Source organism: Engystomops pustulosus, chromosome 5 (genome assembly GCF_040894005.1).
Source record: "Engystomops pustulosus chromosome 5, aEngPut4.maternal, whole genome shotgun sequence".
Classification (NCBI taxonomy): Eukaryota; Metazoa; Chordata; class Amphibia; order Anura; family Leptodactylidae; genus Engystomops; species Engystomops pustulosus.
Window position 1 is genome coordinate 3,822,862 of NC_092415.1, and position 21,892 is coordinate 3,844,753.

The window sequence follows — 21,892 nt, forward strand, 5'->3', positions numbered from 1 at the left end:
ACATACACTGTATAATACACACTATACCTCACACATACACTGTATAACACACACTATACCACACACATACACTGTATAATACACACTATACCACACACATACATTGTATAATACACACTATACCACACTATAATACCCTGTATAATACACACTATACCGCACACATACCCTGTATAATACACACACTGGTTCCCGCTCGCTCACGCACGCGCGCGCTCCCGCTCTCCGCACCTGCTGCTGCTGTCCCCGGGGCGCGGTTGGCGGGGGCGCGCTCCAGCAGCAGGTGACTGGGCGTGGACGCGCGTAGTTCCGAGCCTGCGCGGCCCCGCTGCCTGACAGAGAACGAGAGAGAGAGCGGCGGAGATCGCGGGGGGACGGGCGGCCTCATCCTCCGCCACATCCGTCCTCCTCATCCTCATGGCCTCCCGACCACCGTCCTAACCCGCAGGACAGGGCCCGGACATCCCGGGGACATCGGCCACACGACAGGAGAGCGGCGAGCTGCACCGGGAAGATGGCGGAGAGGTAACCGCAGCATCCTCTACATGTGTGCGGGGAGGAAGGGGTTACTGAGGGGAAATATCAGCATCTTCTGTGTGTGCGGGGAGGAAGGGGTTACTGAGGGGAAACATCAGCATCTTCTATGTGTGCGGGGAGGGAAGGGTTACAGAGGGGTAACATCAGCATCCTCTATGTGTGCGGGGAGGAAGGGGTTACTGAGGGGTAACATCAGCATCTTCTATGTGTGCGGGGAGGAAGGGGTTACTGAGGGGTAACATCAGCATCTTCTATGTGTGCGGGGAGGGAAGGGTTACTGAGGGGTAACATCAGCATCCTCTATGTGTGCGGGGAGGGAAGGGTTACTGAGGGGTAACATCAGCATCCTCTATGTGTGCGGGGAGGAAGGGGTTACTGAGGGGTAACATCAGCATCCTCTATGTGTGCGGGGAGGAAGGGGTTACTGAGGGGTAACATCAGCATCTTCTATGTGTGCGGGGAGGGAAGGGTTACTGAGGGGAAACATCAGCATCTTCTATGTGTGCGGGGAGGGAAGGGTTACTGAGGGGAAACATCAGCATCTTCTATGTGTGCGGGGAAGAAGGGGTTACTGAGGGGTAACATCAGCATCTTCTGTGTGTGTGAGGGGAGGAAGGGGTTAATGTGGGGTAACATCAGCATCTTCTGTGTGTGCGGGGAGGAAAGGGTTACTGAGGGGAAACATCAGCATCTTCTATGTGTGCGGGGAGGGAAGGGTTACTGAGGGGAAACATCAGCATCTTCTATGTGTGCGGGGAAGAAGGGGTTACTGAGGGGTAACATCAGCATCTTCTATGTGTGAGGGGAGGAAGGGGTTAATGTGGGGTAACATCAGCATCTTCTATGTGTGAGGGGAGGAAGGGGTTAATGTGGGGTAACATCAGCATCTTCTGTGTGTGTGAGGGGAGGAAGGGGTTAATGTGGGGTAACATCAGCATCTTCTATGTGCGAGGGGAGGAAGGGGTTACTGAGGGGAAACATCAGCATCTTCTATGTGTGAGGGGAGGAAGGGGTTAATGTGGGGTAACATCAGCATCTTCTGTGTGTGTGAGTGGAGGAAGGGGTTAATGTGGGGTAACATCAGCATCTTCTATGTGTGCGGGGAGGAAGGGGTTAATGTGGGGTAACATCAGCATCCTCTACATGTGTGAGGGGAGGAAGGGGTTAATGTGGGGTAACATCAGCATCTTCTATGTGTGAGGGGAGGAAGGGGTTAATGTGGGGTAACATCAGCATCTTCTGTGTGTGTGAGGGGAGGAAGGGGTTAATGTGGGGTAACATCAGCATCTTCTATGTGTGAGGGGAGGAAGGGGTTAATGTGGGGTAACATCAGCATCTTCTATGTGTGTGAGGGGTGGAAGGGGTTAATGTGAGGTAACATCAGCATCTTCTATGTGTGAGGGGAGGAAGGGGTTAATGTGGGGTAACATCAGCATCTTCTGTGTGTGCGGGGAGGAAGGGGTTAATGTGGGGTAACATCAGCATCTTCTATATGTGAGGGGAGGAAGGGGTTAATGTGGGGTAACATCAGCATCTTCTGTGTGTGTGAGGGGAGGAAGGGGTTAATGTGGGGTAACATCAGCATCTTCTGTGTGTGCGGGAAGGAAGGGGTTAATGTGGGGTAACATCAGCATCTTCTATGTGTGAGGGGAGGAAGGGGTTAATGTGGGGTAACATCAGCATCTTCTATGTGTGTGAGGGGAGGAAGGAGTTAATGTGGGGTAACATCAGCATCTTCTGTGTGTGTGAGGGGAGGAAGGGGTTAATGTGGGGTAACATCAGCATCTTCTGTGTGTGTGAGGGGAGGAAGGGGTTAATGTGGGGTAACATCAGCATCTTCTGTGTGTGTGTGTGAGGGGAGGAAGGGGTTAATGTGGGGTAACATCAGCATCTTCTGTGTGTGTGAGGGGTGGAAGGGGTTAATGTGGGGTAACATCAGCATCTTCTATGTGTGAGGGGAGGAAGGGGTTAATGTGGGGTAACATCAGCATCTTCTGTGTGTGTGAGGGGAGGAAGGGGTTAATGTGGGGTAACATCAGCATCTTCTGTGTGTGTGAGGGGAGGAAGGGGTTAATGTGGGGTAACATCAGCATCTTCCATGTGTGAGGGGAGGAAGGGGTTAATGTGGGGTAACATCAGCATCTTCTATGTGTGTGAGGGGTGGAAGGGGTTAATGTGGGGTAACATCAGCATCTTCTATGTGTGAGGGGAGGAAGGGGTTAATGTGTGGTAACATCAGCATCTTCTGTGTGTGAGGGGAGGAAGGGGTTAATGTGTGGTAACATCAGCATCTTCTGTGTGTGAGGGGAGGAAGGGGTTAATGTGGGGTAACATCAGCATCTTCTGTGTGTGCGGGAAGGAAGGGGTTAATGTGAGGTAACATCAGCATCTTCTATGTGTGTGAGGGGAGGAAGGGGTTAATGTGGGGTAACATCAGCATCTTCTATGTGTGAGGGGAGGGAGGGGTTAATGTGGGGTAACATCAGCATCTCCTGTGTGTGTGAGGGGAGGAAGGGGTTAATGTGGGGTAACATCAGCATCTTCTGTGTGTGTGAGGGGAGGAAGGGGTTAATGTGGGGTAACATCAGCATCTTCCATGTGTGAGGGGAGGAAGGGGTTAATGTGGGGTAACATCAGCATCTTCTATGTGTGAGGGGAGGAAGGGGTTAATGTGGGGTAACATCAGCATCTTCTATGTGTGAGGGGAGGAAGGGGTTAATGTGGGGTAACATCAGCATCTTCTATGTGTGTGAGGGGTGGAAGGGGTTAATGTGGGGTAACATCAGCATCTTCTGTGTGTGCGGGGAGGAAGGGGTTAATGTGGGGTAACATCAGCATCTTCTATGTGTGTGAGGGGAGGAAAGGGTTAATGTGGGGTAACATCAGCATCTTCTGTGTGTGTGAGGGGAGGAAGGGGTTAATGTGGGGTAACATCAGCATCTTCTGTGTGTGTGAGGGGAGGAAGGGGTTAATGTGGGGTAACATCAGCATCTTCCATGTGTGAGGGGAGGAAGGGGTTAATGTGGGGTAACATCAGCATCTTCTATGTGTGAGGGGAGGAAGGGGTTAATGTGGGGTAACATCAGCATCTTCTATGTGTGAGGGGAGGAAGGGGTTAATGTGGGGTAACATCAGCATCTTCTATGTGTGTGAGGGGTGGAAGGGGTTAATGTGGGGTAACATCAGCATCTTCTGTGTGTGCGGGGAGGAAGGGGTTAATGTGGGGTAACATCAGCATCTTCTATGTGTGTGAGGGGAGGAAGGGGTTAATGTGGGGTAACATCAGCATCTTCTATGTGTGCGGGGAGGAAGGGGTTAATGTGGGGTAACATCAGCATCTTCTATGTGTGTGAGGGGAGGAAGGGGTTAATGTGGGGTAACATCAGCATCTTCTATGTGTGTGAGGGGAGGAAGGGGTTAATGTGGGGTAACATCAGCATCTTCTGTGTGTGAGGGGAGGGAAGAGTTAATACCCCATATCTCTGGCCTTCTGTTAACTCATCAGTGTTTTATGTGGATAGTAAGGGGTTAAGTTGGAGTCACCTCTTGGCATTGGGGACCATTGTGGGGTTAAAGGTCAGGGTCATGGTGGAGGTCATGTGATGTGCTTGCAGTGTAGTGCCTGGGGTCAGGTGATGAGGACCGGTGTCCTCCCTGCTGCCTCCTGCTATATACTACAGCAGTGTTGGCGAACCTATGGCACGGGTGCCAGAGGTGGCACTCAGAGCCCTTTCTATGGGCAAATTATTCTTGGCTGCCAGGTCTACACAAGAAGCGGGAAGGTGCGGATAGAGATGGATTATGGTTGGAGCTCCTGCTCTGGATCCCCTGATTCTTCCTCTTCAGGAGATCCTGGAGGGTAGCTACAATCCAAATTTTCTTTCTATTGTATTGGTGTCCTCAGAACGCCAATACGATTAAGACTTATGATACAGTTGGAATCTATAAGTTACCACGTAAATTGTCATGTTGGCACTTTGCGACATAAAAGAAGGTTTTGGTTGTAGTTTTGGCACTCTGTGTCTGAAAGGTTCCCCATCACTGTACTACAGGGTGGGACATTCCTCATAGATCCCGGCACCAGGACTGTGGGGATATCATATCTGTTATCCATGTCATGTCATCCTCCTTCCTTCTATAATCAACTTTCTAAATTATTCTAATGAGCCACAAGGGCTCCTGGGGGTTTTACTGTAGCTTCACAGGCTGTTATACTGTGCAGGAGAACGTCCCTCTCCCACTGTGATTGTATAAGGAAGGAGTCCATGGATAACACATATAAGGAGATCCCACAGTCCCGGTGCCTGGATCTAGGAGTAATGTCCCTGGTGTTTATGATGGATTCTGAGGGGATGGACTATGATTATTACATAGTAACCGGTCATATAACATGTAAGGACAGGACTCCATGTGTGATTATTACATAGTAGCCGGTCATATAACATGTAAGGACAGGACTCCATGTGTGATTATTACATAGTAGCCGGTCATATAACATGTAAGGACTGGACTCCATGTGTGATTATTACATAGTAGCCGGTCATATAACATGTAAGGACTGGACTCCATGTGTGATTATTACATAGTAGCCGGTCATATAACATGTAAGGACAGGACTCCATGTGTGATTATTGCATAGTAACCGGTCATATAACATGTAAGGACAGGACTCCATGTGTGATTATTACATAGTAGCCGGTCATATAACATGTAAGGACTGGACTCCATGTGTGATTATTACATAGTAGCCGGTCATATAACATGTAAGGACAGGACTCCATGTGTGATTATTACATAGTAGCCGGTCATATAACATGTAAGGACAGGACTCCATGTGTGATTATTGCATAGTAACCGGTCATATAACATGTAAGGACAGGACTCCATGTGTGATTATTACATAGTAGCCGGTCATATAACATGTAAGGACTGGACTCCATGTGTGATTATTACATAGTAGCCGGTCATATAACATGTAAGGACAGGACTCCATGTGTGATTATTACATAGTAGCCGGTCATATAACATGTAAGGACTGGACTCCATGTGTGATTATTACATAGTAGCCGGTCATATAACATGTAAGGACAGGACTCCATGTGTGATTATTACATAGTAGCCGGTCATATAACATGTAAGGACAGGACTCCATGTGTGATTATTACATAGTAACCGGTCATATAACATGTGAGGACAGGACTCCATGTGTGATTATTACATAGTAACCGGTCATATAACATGTAAGGACAGGACTCCATGTGTGATTATTACATAGTAGCCGGTCATATAACATGTAAGGACTGGACTCCATGTGTGATTATTACATAGTAGCCGGTCATATAACATGTAAGGACAGGACTCCATGTGTGATTATTACATAGTAGCCGGTCATATAACATGTAAGGACAGGACTCCATGTGTGATTATTACATAGTAGCCGGTCATATAACATGTAAGGACAGGACTCCATGTGTGATTATTACATAGTAGCCGGTCATATAACATGTAAGGACAGGACTCCATGTGTGATTATTACATAGTAGCCGGTCATATAACATGTAAGGACTGGACTCCATGTGTGATTATTACATAGTAGCCGGTCATATAACATGTAAGGACAGGACTCCATGTGTGATTATTACATAGTAGCCGGTCATATAACATGTAAGGACTGGACTCCATGTGTGATTATTACATAGTAACCGGTCATATAACATGTAAGGACTGGACTCCATGTGTGATTATTACATAGTAACCGGTCATATAACATGTAAGGACAGGACTCCATGTGTGATTATTACATAGTAACCGGTCATATAACATGTAAGGACTGGACTCCATGTGTGATTATTACATAGTAACCGGTCATATAACATGTAAGGACAGGACTCCATGTGTGATTATTACATAGTAGCCGGTCATATAACATGTAAGGACAGGACTCCATGTGTGATTATTACATAGTAGCCGGTCATATAACATGTAAGAACAGGACTCCATGTGTGATTATTACATAGTAACCGGTCATATAACATGTAAGGACTGGACTCCATGTGTGATTATTACATAGTAGCCGGTCATATAACATGTAAGGACAGGACTCCATGTGTGATTATTACATAGCAGCCGGTCATATAACATGTAAGGACAGGACTCCATGTGTGATTATTACATAGTAGCCGGTCATATAACATGTAAGGACTGGACTCCATGTGTGATTATTACATAGTAGCCGGTCATATAACATGTAAGGACAGGACTCCATGTGTGATTATTACATAGTAGCCGGTCATATAACATGTAAGGACAGGACTCCATGTGTGATTATTACATAGTAGCCGGTCATATAACATGTAAGGACTGGACTCCATGTGTGATTATTACATAGTAACCGGTCATATAACATGTAAGGACAGGACTCCATGTGTGATTATTACATAGTAGCCGGTCATATAACATGTAAGGACTGGACTCCATGTGTGATTATTACATAGTAGCCGGTCATATAACATGTAAGGACAGGACTCCATGTGTGATTATTACATAGCAGCCGGTCATATAACATGTAAGGACTGGACTCCATGTGTGATTATTACATAGTAGCCGGTCATATAACATGTAAGGACTGGACTCCATGTGTGATTATTACATAGTAGCCGGTCATATAACATGTAAGGACAGGACTCCATGTGTGATTATTACATAGTAGCCGGTCATATAACATGTAAGGACTGGACTCCATGTGTGATTATTACATAGTAGCCGGTCATATAACATGTAAGGACAGGACTCCATGTGTGATTATTACATTGTAGCCGGTCATATAACATGTAAGGACTGGACTCCATGTGTGATTATTACATAGTAACCGGTCATATAACATGTAAGGACTGGACTCCATGTGTGATTATTACATAGCAGCCGGTCATATAACATGTAAGGACAGGACTCCATGTGTGATTATTACATAGTAGCCGGTCATATAACATGTAAGGACAGGACTCCATGTGTGATTATTACATAGTAGCCGGTCATATAACATGTAAGGACAGGACTCCATGTGTGATTATTACATAGTAACCGGTCATATAACATGTAAGGGCTGGACTCCATGTGTGATTATTACATAGTAACCGGTCATATAACATGTAAGGACTGGACTCCATGTGTGATTATTACATAGTAGCCGGTCATATAACATGTAAGGACAGGACTCCATGTGTGATTATTACATAGTAGCCGGTCATATAACATGTAAGGACTGGACTCCATGTGTGATTATTACATAGCAGCCGGTCATATAACATGTAAGGACTGGACTCCATGTGTGATTATTACATAGTAGCCGGTCATATAACATGTAAGGACTGGACTCCATGTGTGATTATTACATAGTAGCCGGTCATATAACATGTAAGGACTGGACTCCATGTGTGATTATTACATAGTAGCCGGTCATATAACATGTAAGGACAGGACTCCATGTGTGATTATTACATAGTAGCCGGTCATATAACATGTAAGGACAGGACTCCATGTGTGATTATTACATAGTAGCCGGTCATATAACATGTAAGGACAGGACTCCATGTGTGATTATTACATAGCAGCCGGTCATATAACATGTAAGGACTGGACTCCATGTGTGATTATTACATAGTAGCCGGTCATATAACATGTAAGGACAGGACTCCATGTGTGATTATTACATAGTAGCCGGTCATATAACATGTAAGGACTGGACTCCATGTGTGATTATTACATAGCAGCCGGTCATATAACATGTAAGGACTGGACTCCATGTGTGATTATTACATAGTAGCCGGTCATATAACATGTAAGGACAGGACTCCATGTGTGATTATTACATAGTAGCCGGTCATATAACATGTAAGGACAGGACTCCATGTGTGATTATTACATAGTAGCCGGTCATATAACATGTAAGGACTGGACTCCATGTGTGATTATTACATAGTAGCCGGTCATATAACATGTAAGGACTGGACTCCATGTGTGATTATTACATAGTAGCCGGTCATATAACATGTAAGGACTGGACTCCATGTGTGATTATTACATAGTAGCCGGTCATATAACATGTAAGGACTGGACTCCATGTGTGATTATTACATAGTAGCCGGTCATATAACATGTAAGGACAGGACTCCATGTGTGATTATTACATAGTAGCCGGTCATATAACATGTAAGGACAGGACTCCATGTGTGATTATTACATAGTAGCCGGTCATATAACATGTAAGGACTGGACTCCATGTGTGATTATTACATAGTAGCCGGTCATATAACATGTAAGGACAGGACTCCATGTGTGATTATTACATAGTAGCCGGTCATATAACATGTAAGGACAGGACTCCATGTGTGATTATTACATAGCAGCCGGTCATATAACATGTAAGGACAGGACTCCATGTGTGATTATTACATAGTAGCCGGTCATATAACATGTAAGGACTGGACTCCATGTGTGATTATTACATAGTAGCCGGTCATATAACATGTAAGGACTGGACTCCATGTGTGATTATTACATAGTAGCCGGTCATATAACATGTAAGGACAGGACTCCATGTGTGATTATTACATAGTAGCCGGTCATATAACATGTAAGGACAGGACTCCATGTGTGATTATTACATAGTAACCGGTCATATAACATGTAAGGACAGGACTCCATGTGTGATTATTACATAGTAGCCGGTCATATAACATGTAAGGACAGGACTCCATGTGTGATTATTACATAGTAACCGGTCATATAACATGTAAGGACAGGACTCCATGTGTGATTATTACATAGTAGCCGGTCATATAACATGTAAGGACAGGACTCCATGTGTGATTATTACATAGTAGCCGGTCATATAACATGTAAGGACAGGACTCCATGTGTGATTATTACATAGTAGCCGGTCATATAACATGTAAGGACAGGACTCCATGTGTGATTATTACATAGTAACCGGTCATATAACATGTAAGGACAGGACTCCATGTGTGATTATTACATAGTAGCCGGTCATATAACATGTAAGGACAGGACTCCATGTGTGATTATTACATAGTAGCCGGTCATATAACATGTAAGGACAGGACTCCATGTGTGATTATTACATAGTAGCCGGTCATATAACATGTAAGGACAGGACTCCATGTGTGATTATTACATAGTAGCCGGTCATATAACATGTAAGGACAGGACTCCATGTGTGATTATTACATAGTAACCGGTCATATAACATGTAAGGACTGGACTCCATGTGTGATTATTACATAGTAACCGGTCATATAACATGTAAGGACAGGACTCCATGTGTGATTATTACATAGTAGCCGGTCATATAACATGTAAGGACTGGACTCCATGTGTGATTATTACATAGTAGCCGGTCATATAACATGTAAGGACTGGACTCCATGTGTGATTATTACATAGTAGCCGGTCATATAACATGTAAGGACTGGACTCCATGTGTGATTATTACATAGTAGCCGGTCATATAACATGTAAGGACTGGACTCCATGTGTGATTATTACATAGCAGCCGGTCATATAACATGTAAGGACTGGACTCCATGTGTGATTATTACATAGTAGCCGGTCATATAACATGTAAGGACTGGACTCCATGTGTGATTATTACATAGTAACCGGTCATATAACATGTAAGGACTGGACTCCATGTGTGATTATTACATAGTAACCGGTCATATAACATGTAAGGACTGGACTCCATGTGTGATTATTACATAGTAGCCGGTCATATAACATGTAAGGACAGGACTCCATGTGTGATTATTACATAGTAGCCGGTCATATAACATGTAAGGACAGGACTCCATGTGTGATTATTACATAGCAGCCGGTCATATAACATGTAAGGACAGGACTCCATGTGTGATTATTGCATAGTAGCCGGTCATATAACATGTAAGGACCGGACTCCATGTGTGATTATTACATAGTAGCCGGTCATATAACATGTAAGGACCGGACTCCATGTGTGATTATTACATAGTAGCCGGTCATATAACATGTAAGGACTGGACTCCATGTGTGATTATTACATAGTAGCCGGTCATATAACATGTAAGGACTGGACTCCATGTGTGATTATTGCATAGTAACCGGTCATATAACATGTAAGGACAGGACTCCATGTGTGATTATTGCATAGTAACCGGTCATATAACATGTAAGGACAGGACTCCATGTGTGATTATTACATAGTAGCCGGTCATATAACATGTAAGGACAGGACTCCATGTGTGATTATTACATAGTAGCCGGTCATATAACATGTAAGGACAGGACTCCATGTGTGATTATTACATAGTAGCCGGTCATATAACATGTAAGGACAGGACTCCATGTGTGATTATTACATAGTATCCCGTCATATAACATGTAAGGACAGGACTCCATGTGTGATTATTACATAGTAGCCGGTCATATAACATGTAAGGACAGGACTCCATGTGTGATTATTACATAGTAGCCGGTCATATAACATGTAAGGACTGGACTCCATGTGTGATTATTACATAGTAGCCGGTCATATAACATGTAAGGACTGGACTCCATGTGTGATTATTACATAGTAGCCGGTCATATAACATGTAAGGACTGGACTCCATGTGTGATTATTACATAGTAGCCGGTCATATAACATGTAAGGACAGGACTCCATGTGTGATTATTACATAGTAGCCGGTCATATAACATGTAAGGACTGGACTCCATGTGTGATTATTACATAGTAGCCGGTCATATAACATGTAAGGACAGGACTCCATGTGTGATTATTACATAGTAACCGGTCATATAACATGTAAGGACAGGACTCCATGTGTGATTATTACATAGTAGCCGGTCATATAACATGTAAGGACAGGACTCCATGTGTGATTATTACATAGTAGCCGGTCATATAACATGTAAGGACAGGACTCCATGTGTGATTATTACATAGTAGCCGGTCATATAACATGTAAGGACTGGACTCCATGTGTGATTATTACATAGTAGCCGGTCATATAACATGTAAGGACAGGACTCCATGTGTGATTATTACATAGTAGCCGGTCATATAACATGTAAGGACAGGACTCCATGTGTGATTATTACATAGTAGCCGGTCATATAACATGTAAGGACAGGACTCCATGTGTGATTATTACATAGTAGCCGGTCATATAACATGTAAGGACTGGACTCCATGTGTGATTATTACATAGTAACCGGTCATATAACATGTAAGGACTGGACTCCATGTGTGATTATTACATAGTAGCCGGTCATATAACATGTAAGGACAGGACTCCATGTGTGATTATTACATAGTAGCCGGTCATATAACATGTAAGGACTGGACTCCATGTGTGATTATTACATAGCAGCCGGTCATATAACATGTAAGGACTGGACTCCATGTGTGATTATTGCATAGTAACCGGTCATATAACATGTAAGGACAGGACTCCATGTGTGATTATTACATAGTAGCCGGTCATATAACATGTAAGGACAGGACTCCATGTGTGATTATTACATAGCAGCCGGTCATATAACATGTAAGGACTGGACTCCATGTGTGATTATTACATAGTAGCCGGTCATATAACATGTAAGGACAGGACTCCATGTGTGATTATTACATAGTAGCCGGTCATATAACATGTAAGGACAGGACTCCATGTGTGATTATTACATAGTAGCCGGTCATATAACATGTAAGGACAGGACTCCATGTGTGATTATTACATAGTAACCGGTCATATAACATGTAAGGACAGGACTCCATGTGTGATTATTACATAGTAACCGGTCATATAACATGTAAGGACTGGACTCCATGTGTGATTATTACATAGTAGCCGGTCATATAACATGTAAGGACAGGACTCCATGTGTGATTATTACATAGTAGCCGGTCATATAACATGTAAGGACAGGACTCCATGTGTGATTATTACATAGTAACTCGTCATATAACATGTAAGGACAGGACTCCATGTGTGATTATTACATAGTAACCGGTCATATAACATGTAAGGACAGGACTCCATGTGTGATTATTACATAGTAGCCGGTCATATAACATGTAAGGACTGGACTCCATGTGTGATTATTACATAGTAACCGGTCATATAACATGTAAGGACAGGACTCCATGTGTGATTATTACATAGTAGCCGGTCATATAACATGTAAGGACAGGACTCCATGTGTGATTATTACATAGTAGCCGGTCATATAACATGTAAGGACAGGACTCCATGTGTGATTATTACATAGTAGCCGGTCATATAACATGTAAGGACAGGACTCCATGTGTGATTATTACATAGCAGCCGGTCATATAACATGTAAGGACAGGACTCCATGTGTGATTATTACATAGTAGCCGGTCATATAACATGTAAGGACTGGACTCCATGTGTGATTATTACATAGTAACCGGTCATATAACATGTAAGGACAGGACTCCATGTGTGATTATTACATAGTAACCGGTCATATAACATGTAAGGACAGGACTCCATGTGTGATTATTACATAGTAGCCGGTCATATAACATGTAAGGACAGGACTCCATGTGTGATTATTACATAGTAGCCGGTCATATAACATGTAAGGACAGGACTCCATGTGTGATTATTACATAGCAGCCGGTCATATAACATGTAAGGACAGGACTCCATGTGTGATTATTACATAGCAGCCGGTCATATAACATGTAAGGACAGGACTCCATGTGTGATTATTACATAGTAGCCGGTCATATAACATGTAAGGACTGGACTCCATGTGTGATTATTACATAGTAGCCGGTCATATAACATGTAAGGACAGGACTCCATGTGTGATTATTACATAGTAGCCGGTCATATAACATGTAAGGACAGGACTCCATGTGTGATTATTACATAGTAACCGGTCATATAACATGTAAGGACAGGACTCCATGTGTGATTATTACATAGTAACCGGTCATATAACATGTAAGGACTGGACTCCATGTGTGATTATTACATAGTAGCCGGTCATATAACATGTAAGGACAGGACTCCATGTGTGATTATTACATAGTAACCGGTCATATAACATGTAAGGACTGGACTCCATGTGTGATTATTACATAGTAGCCGGTCATATAACATGTAAGGACAGGACTCCATGTGTGATTATTACATAGTAGCCGGTCATATAACATGTAAGGACAGGACTCCATGTGTGATTATTACATAGTAGCCGGTCATATAACATGTAAGGACAGGACTCCATGTGTGATTATTACATAGTAGCCGGTCATATAACATGTAAGGACAGGACTCCATGTGTGATTATTACATAGTAACCGGTCATATAACATGTAAGGACTGGACTCCATGTGTGATTATTACATAGCAGCCGGTCATATAACATGTAAGGACAGGACTCCATGTGTGATTATTACATAGTAACCGGTCATATAACATGTAAGGACTGGACTCCATGTGTGATTATTACATAGTAGCCGGTCATATAACATGTAAGGACAGGACTCCATGTGTGATTATTACATAGTAACCGGTCATATAACATGTAAGGACAGGACTCCATGTGTGATTATTACATAGTAGCCGGTCATATAACATGTAAGGACAGGACTCCATGTGTGATTATTACATAGTAGCCGGTCATATAACATGTAAGGACTGGACTCCATGTGTGATTATTACATAGTAGCCGGTCATATAACATGTAAGGACAGGACTCCATGTGTGATTATTACATAGTAGCCGGTCATATAACATGTAAGGACAGGACTCCATGTGTGATTATTACATAGTAGCCGGTCATATAACATGTAAGGACAGGACTCCATGTGTGATTATTACATAGTAGCCGGTCATATAACATGTAAGGACTGGACTCCATGTGTGATTATTACATAGCAGCCGGTCATATAACATGTAAGGACAGGACTCCATGTGTGATTATTACATAGTAACCGGTCATATAACATGTAAGGACAGGACTCCATGTGTGATTATTACATAGTAGCCGGTCATATAACATGTAAGGACAGGACTCCATGTGTGATTATTACATAGTAGCACCTGTGTAATGTATGAGGCCTGGGCTCGGAGTGTGGCCATGGCTGGCGCAGACATGTCGCATGCACGCTGGCTGCTGCGGTACACGGGGGGCCTCTCCCAGGAGGTGCGGGGGCCGCGGAGTAAGGGACATTACGAGGGAGGATTTCCTGCTAAGGCTTGTGATCCTCATTCGCTCGGCTGCTGATGATGAGGGCTCAGGCTGCTCATCTGGCTCTGTTGTGACAGCTCGGATTAGGTGACATGGACGCTGGGGCTGCTTGGTATTCAGGGCACACGTGTATCTGCAGTGATGCCACTGAGCGGCTCCTCCAGTGCTATCACAGTGCAGCAGGGGGATCCGTGCTCTCTAAACACATGAAATGAGACCTTTATTGTACATGTTGTCGCTTGTTTCCTTGATGTATTAATCACATGAGCCCTCCCGTGGTGCAGCAGCGTGATCCCCACCGCCGGTGTGCCCGGCTCCCAGCATCACTGCTGTAAGGACAGAGCGGAGGGAGGAGCCGGCTCTGTGCAATCTGATGTGAGTGAATGATGTGAAATGTTATAGCAGAGGCTATTTATATCTGCGGGGTCACCGCGCTCATCTGCCGCTAGCTGCACCGCTTTGCATAATTTGCTGTCAGTGATTGGTCTCCATTGTGTGAAAGGGTTTGTTATGTGGTATGAGGCCTCCTGCCCTCTGTACATTGCAGCAGTCTGCACATGGCATCTCCCTGTGTGTGCCCGGAGTCCTGCCCAGCTCTGGCATCGCTCTGTATTGTCTGCCCGTCCTCGCAGCAGCGTGCACGGCCAGCCATCTGTCAGTAAGGCAAAGCAGTGTATAATGGAAAGCTCTGCAACTGTTTCATATCCTTGCTTGCTGTCAGTGAATAGGAGCGTGTCGGTAGGGAGGCTACAATGAGAGCCGCAAGTTCATCCACTTTTTTTTTAAGATGTCACCCAAAAAATATTTAAAAAATCTGTTGTGAAAAACATATGTTGAAAACAGAATTGTAGAAAATCAGAGGCTTATTGTATCTATCTATCTATCTATCTATCTATCTATCTATCTTCTATCTATCTATCTCCTATCTATCTATCTCCTATCTATCTATCTATCTATCTATCTATATATCTATCTATCTATCTTCTATCTATCTATCTCCTATCTATCTATCTCCTATCTATCTATCTATCTATCTATCTATCTATATATCTATCTATCTATCTATCTATCTATCTATCTATCTATCTATCTATCTATCTATCTTCTATCTATCTATCTCCTATCTATCTATCTCCTATCTATCTATCTATCTATCTATCTATCTATATATCTATCTATCTATCTATCTATCTCCTATCTATCTATCTCATATCTATCTATCTATCTATCTATCTATCTATCTATCTATCTATCTATCTCATATCTATCTATCTATCTATCTCCTATCTATCTATCTATCTATCTATCTATATCATATCTATCTATCTATGTATCTATCTATCTATCTATCTATCTATCTATCTATCTATCTATCTCCTATCTATATATCTATCTATCTATCTATCTATCTATCTATCTATATATCTATCTATCTATCTATCTATCTATCTCCTATCTATCTATCTCATATCTATCTATCTATCTATCTATCTATCTCATATCTATCTATCTATCTATCTCCTATCTATCTATCTATCTATCTATCTATCTATATCATATCTATCTATCTATGTATCTATCTATCTATCTATCTATCTATCTATCTATCTCCTATCTATCTATCTCCTATCTATCTATCTCCTATCTATCTATCTATCTATCTATCTATCTCCTATCTATCTATCTATCTATCTATCTATCTATCTCCTATCTATCTATCTCCTATCTATCTATCTATCTATCTATCTATCTATCTATCTATCTATCTATCTCCTATCTATCTATCTATCTCTCTCTCTCTCTCTCTCTCTCTCTATCTATCTATCTATCTATCTATCTATCTCCTATCTATCTATCTATCTATCTATCTATCATCTATATATCTCCTATCTATCTATCTATCTATCTCCTATCTATCTATCTATCTCCTATCTATCTCCTATCTATCTATCTCCTATCTATCTATCTCCTATCTATCTCCTATCTATCTATCTATCTATCTATCTATCTATCTATCTATCTATCTCATATCTATCTCCTATCTATCTATCTCCTATCTATCTATCTCCTATCTATCTATCTATCTATCTATCTATCTATCTATCTATCTCCTATCTATCTCCTATCTATCTCCTATCTATCTATCTCCTATCTATCTATCTATCTATCTATCCATCTCCTATCTATCTATCTATCTATCTATCTATCTATCTATCTATCTATCTCCTATCTATCTATCTCCTATCTATCTATCTCCTATCTATCTATCTATCTATCTATCTCCTATCTATCTCCTATCTATCTATCTCCTATCTATCTATCTCCTATCTATCTATCTATCTATCTATCTATCTATCTATCTATCTATCTATCTCCTATCTATCTCCTATCCATCTATCTCCTATCTATCTATCTATCTATCTCCTATCTATCTATCTATCTATCTATCTATCTCCTATCTATCTCCTATCTATCTATCTCCTATCTATCTATCTCCTATCTATCTATCTATCTATCTATCTATCTATCTATCTATCTCCTATCCATCTATCCATCTCCTATCTATCTATCTATCTATCTATCTCCTATCTATCTATCTATCTATCTCATATCTCCTATCTATCTCCTATCTATCTATCTCCTATCTATCTATCTCCTATCTATCTCCTATCTATCTATCTCCTATCTATCTATCTCTCTATCTATCTCTCTATCTCTCTATCTATCTCCTATCTATCTATCTATCTATCTATCTATCTATCTCCTATCTATCTATCTCCTATCTATCTATCTCTCTATCTCTCTATCTATCTATCTATCTATCTATCTATCTATCTCTCTCTCTCTCTCTCTCTCTCTCTCTATCTATCTATCTATCTATCTATCTATCTATCTCCTATCTATCTCCTATCTATCTATCTCCTATCTATCTATCTCCTATCTATCTCCTATCTATCTATCTATCTATCTATCTATCTATCTATCTATCTATCTATCTATCTCCTATCTATCTCCTATCTATCTCCTATCTATCTATCTCCTATCTATCTATCTCCTATCTATCTATCTATCTCCTATCTATCTATCTATCTATCTATCTATCTCCTATCTATCTCCTATCCATCTATCCATCTCCTATCTATCTATCTATCTATCTATCTATCTATCTATCTATCTCCTATCTATCTATCTATCTATCTCCTATCTCCTATCTATCTATCTATCTATCTCCTATCTATCTATCTATCTATCTATCTATCTCCTATCTATCTATCTATCTATCTATCTATCTATCTATCTATCTATCATCTATCTATCTCCTATCTATCTCCTATCCATCTATCTCCTATCTATCTATCTATCTATCTATCTATCTATCTATCTATCTCCTATCTATCTATCTCCTATCTATGTCCTATCTATCTATCTCCTATCTATCTATCTCCTATCTATCTCCTATCTATCTATTTCCTATCTATCTATCTCCTATCTATCTATCTATCTATCTATCTATCTATCTATCTATCTATCTCCTATCTATCTATCTCATATCTATCTATCTATCTATCTATCTCCTATCTATCTATCTATCTATCTATCTATCTATCTCCTATCTATCTCCTATCTATCTATCTCCTATCTATCTATCTCATATCTATCTATCTATCTATCTATCTCCTATCTATCTATCTATCTATCTATCTATCTATCTATCTATCTATCTCCTATCTATCTCCTATCTATCTATCTCCTATCTATCTATCTCCTATCTATCTCCTATCTATCTATCTATCTATCTATCTATCTATCTATCTATCTATCTATCTCCTATCTATCTCCTATCTATCTCCTATCTATCTATCTCCTATCTATCTATCTCCTATCTATCTATCTATCTCCTATCTATCTATCTATCTATCTATCTATCTCCTATCTATCTCCTATCCATCTATCCATCTCCTATCTATCTATCTCATATCTATCTATCTATCTATCATCTATCTCCTATCTATCTATCTATCTATCTATCTATCTATCTATCTATCATCTATCTCCTATCTATCTATCTATCTATCTATCTATCTATCTATCTATCTATCTATCTATCTATCTATCTATCTATCTCCTATCTATCTCCTATCTATCTATCTCCTATTTATCTATCTATCTCCTATCTATCTATCTCCTATCTATCTATCTCTCTCCTATCTATCTATCTATCTATCTATCTCCTATTTATCTATCTATCTCCTATCTATCTATCTATCTCCTATCTATCTATCTCCTATTTATCTATCTATCTCCTATCTATCTATCTCCTATCTATCTATCTCTCTCCTATCTATCTATCTCCTATCTATCTATCTCCTATCTATCTATCTCCTATCTATCTATCTCCTATCTATCTATCTATCTATCTATCTATCTATCTATCTATCTCCTATCTATCTATCTCCTATCTATCTATCTCCTATCTATCTATCTATCTATCTATCTCCTATCTATCTATCTATCTATCTATCTATCTATCTATCTATCTATCTATCTATCTATCTATCTATCTATCTATCTCCTATCTATCTATCTCCTATTTATCTATCTATCTCCTATTTATCTATCTATCTATCTCCTATCTATCTATCTATCTCCTATCTATCTATCTCCTATCTATCTATCTATCTATCTATCTATCATCTATCTATCTCCTATCTATCTATCTATCTATCTATCTATCTATCTATCTATCTCCTATCTATCTATCTCCTATCTATCTATCTATCTATCTATCTATCTATCTATCTATCTATCTATCTATCTATTATACAGGGTTTGATATAATTGTGTCCTTAAAGGACATCAATCACCAGATCAAGGATTGTAACCCAATCATACAGACATACTGATATGCGCCCCTCTGGCAGGATCTGCATCTTCCTTTAGCTTCTTATGCCCTAGTTTTTAAGAAAAAGGAGCTTTAAAAATAATGCAAATGAGCCTGAGGGTCTCCGGGCTCCATTAATTTCCCTCCATTAAAGTCCCTCAGGCTCATTTGCATAATTTTAAAAGCCTTTTTTTTCTTAAAAACTAGAGCATTAAAAGCCATAAGAACAGCGGATCCTGCCAGGGGGGCGCACGCCCGGATGTCAGTGCTTGGGGTACAATCCTTGATCTGGTGACAGATGTCCTTTACAGGCTTCCAACAATGTGATGTTTATGAATATTCGTAACCAAGAATATTTGTATTTACTCCCTGCATCCAGAGATTCTTAAAGGGGTTGGCCACTTATAGGAAAATTTAACAGGATAAGTATAAGACCGTAATAGGGTCACCTATAAGGGCGAGCGTATGTCCTTGGGGAACCCTTCTAATCACTGATATGGGAATGGTCCCGACTTCTCCTGCCCGGGGTCATGTGACCTGCCGCGAACATGAAACTTTATGGGGGCAAGTACAATAATATATAATATACAGGCAGCCCCCGGATTACATACAAGATCCTGTAGAAGGTTCTGTAGGTTTGTTCCTAAGTTGAATTTGTATGTAAGTCGGAACTGTATATTTTAGAGTTGTAACTCTTGGTCTCTGTGATTATTGGATTTTAAAAATGTTGGGTTGTTATAAGAACCAGGATTAACACTAAAGCTTAAATCAAGGTTATGGTGGCACTTATCAATCTCTGTTGTGCCGAGTCTGAGTGCATCCACAGTAGGTCTCGACACCGAATGAGACCAGGGAAAATAGAGCAATCTTTTTAAATGGGTGTGGGCACAATCAAAAATGGTTTCAGATGTACAGAAGTTAAACGTTTTTTTAATTTATAATAGTTTCTAAAATATGACAGACATTGAGTAAAATTAAAATGAATAATGTAAACACATCTGCGTACAAATCATGTAAAGATCTTAATATAGATATAGGAACTTAGTTCGACCTTAATTGTATGTGTGTCTTGTTAACAGGATTCCTTTAGAGCTTAGTAAACAATTTTGTAAACAATTCTGTAAACAATATCTATTCCTTCTGATAGCGGTTGATTCTCTAGATATAGTAATATTAGTAGTCCCGTACACAGTGGGGAGTCCTATGTCCCAATAGAAAGATTCATAAAGATGAAAAAATTCGTAGAGCTGAAAAATTCATGGGGATGAAAAAGTTCATAAAAAAGAAAATTGCATGCATTAAAAATAAAGATAAAAAATGAATAGTTAAAAACAAATTTGTTTAGGAGTAAATTGGTATCCAGGAGGTTTTTATGTTGCACAAAGTGTAGGGCCCTACACTTGTGTAGACTCTTACAGCTATTTGCCAAAAATATATAGGATGTTTAAAATCTAATCACTCACAGTTGGTTGATCGTATGCGTCTTTCTCTCTGTTCGAGCTGGAAACGTTCACTATTGTGGAGGTTTTGGTAATCGTTTTTAGTTTGTGATGGCGTCCTCCACGTGCAGCGGCATCTGTGTGTGTCCTCCGGGAGCGCTTCCACGGGAAACAAGTTCGTATGTTTCACACTCCTCACTCTCCTCCTTTCACGGTGTGGATTCTGTGTCTGTTAGATGCCGCGGAGGATGTCGCACTTGAGAATATGCAACGTTCCAGACAATAGGCTCGAGCCCACCCACGACTCGTAGGTGAAAGTTTTCTTGTATTTGTATCGAGGGTGGTGTAATGGATCAAATTGTGAGGATATTTAGGTTCTGTAAGAGTCCAGTAATTTGTGGATAATGGCTAGACGCGTTTCAAAGCGCAATGCTTCTTCCTCAGTAGCCTTGCAATTGTGAGCCTGGGGCTAATGTACAGTAAATTACTAACATCTAGAGGGCCGTTTGTAACTAGGGGTCGTATGTAAGTCGGGTGTTCTTACGTAGGGGACCGCCTGTACACACATACACACATTACTACTTGTAGGGGGGATTTATTAATTGTTTAAACCTTGACAGTCAGCAGCTGAGATCTGACGACGGAAAGCGCAGCCCCGTGTATTCAAGTAACGCACGGCTGTAAGTAATTAATGCGCAGGCGGAACCGATCAGTCGGGCGCCATAACAATGCCGACACAGATGAGATGTGCGCC

The 21,892-nt window shown here is 41.1% G+C and overlaps 1 protein-coding gene across 50 annotated transcripts in view; it reads left to right on the forward strand.

Annotated features, from left to right (window-relative positions):
• Positions 1 to 288: 288 nt before the first annotated feature.
• The window catches only part of ARHGAP39 (Rho GTPase activating protein 39), a 169,819-nt gene continuing 148,215 nt past the window's right edge, over positions 289 to 21,892 (forward strand). For 49 of the 50 annotated variants that reach the window (XR_011855609.1, XR_011855620.1, XR_011855617.1 and 46 more), the window contains exon 1: positions 289 to 525. Coding sequence is in view for 2 of the 50 variants with exons in the window: in XM_072151036.1 (XP_072007137.1) it covers positions 515 to 525 (11 nt within the window). In the remaining 48 variants the exon portion in view is untranslated. The remainder of the gene's footprint in view (positions 526 to 21,892) is intronic. The other variant, XM_072151039.1, reaches the window with a different exon arrangement.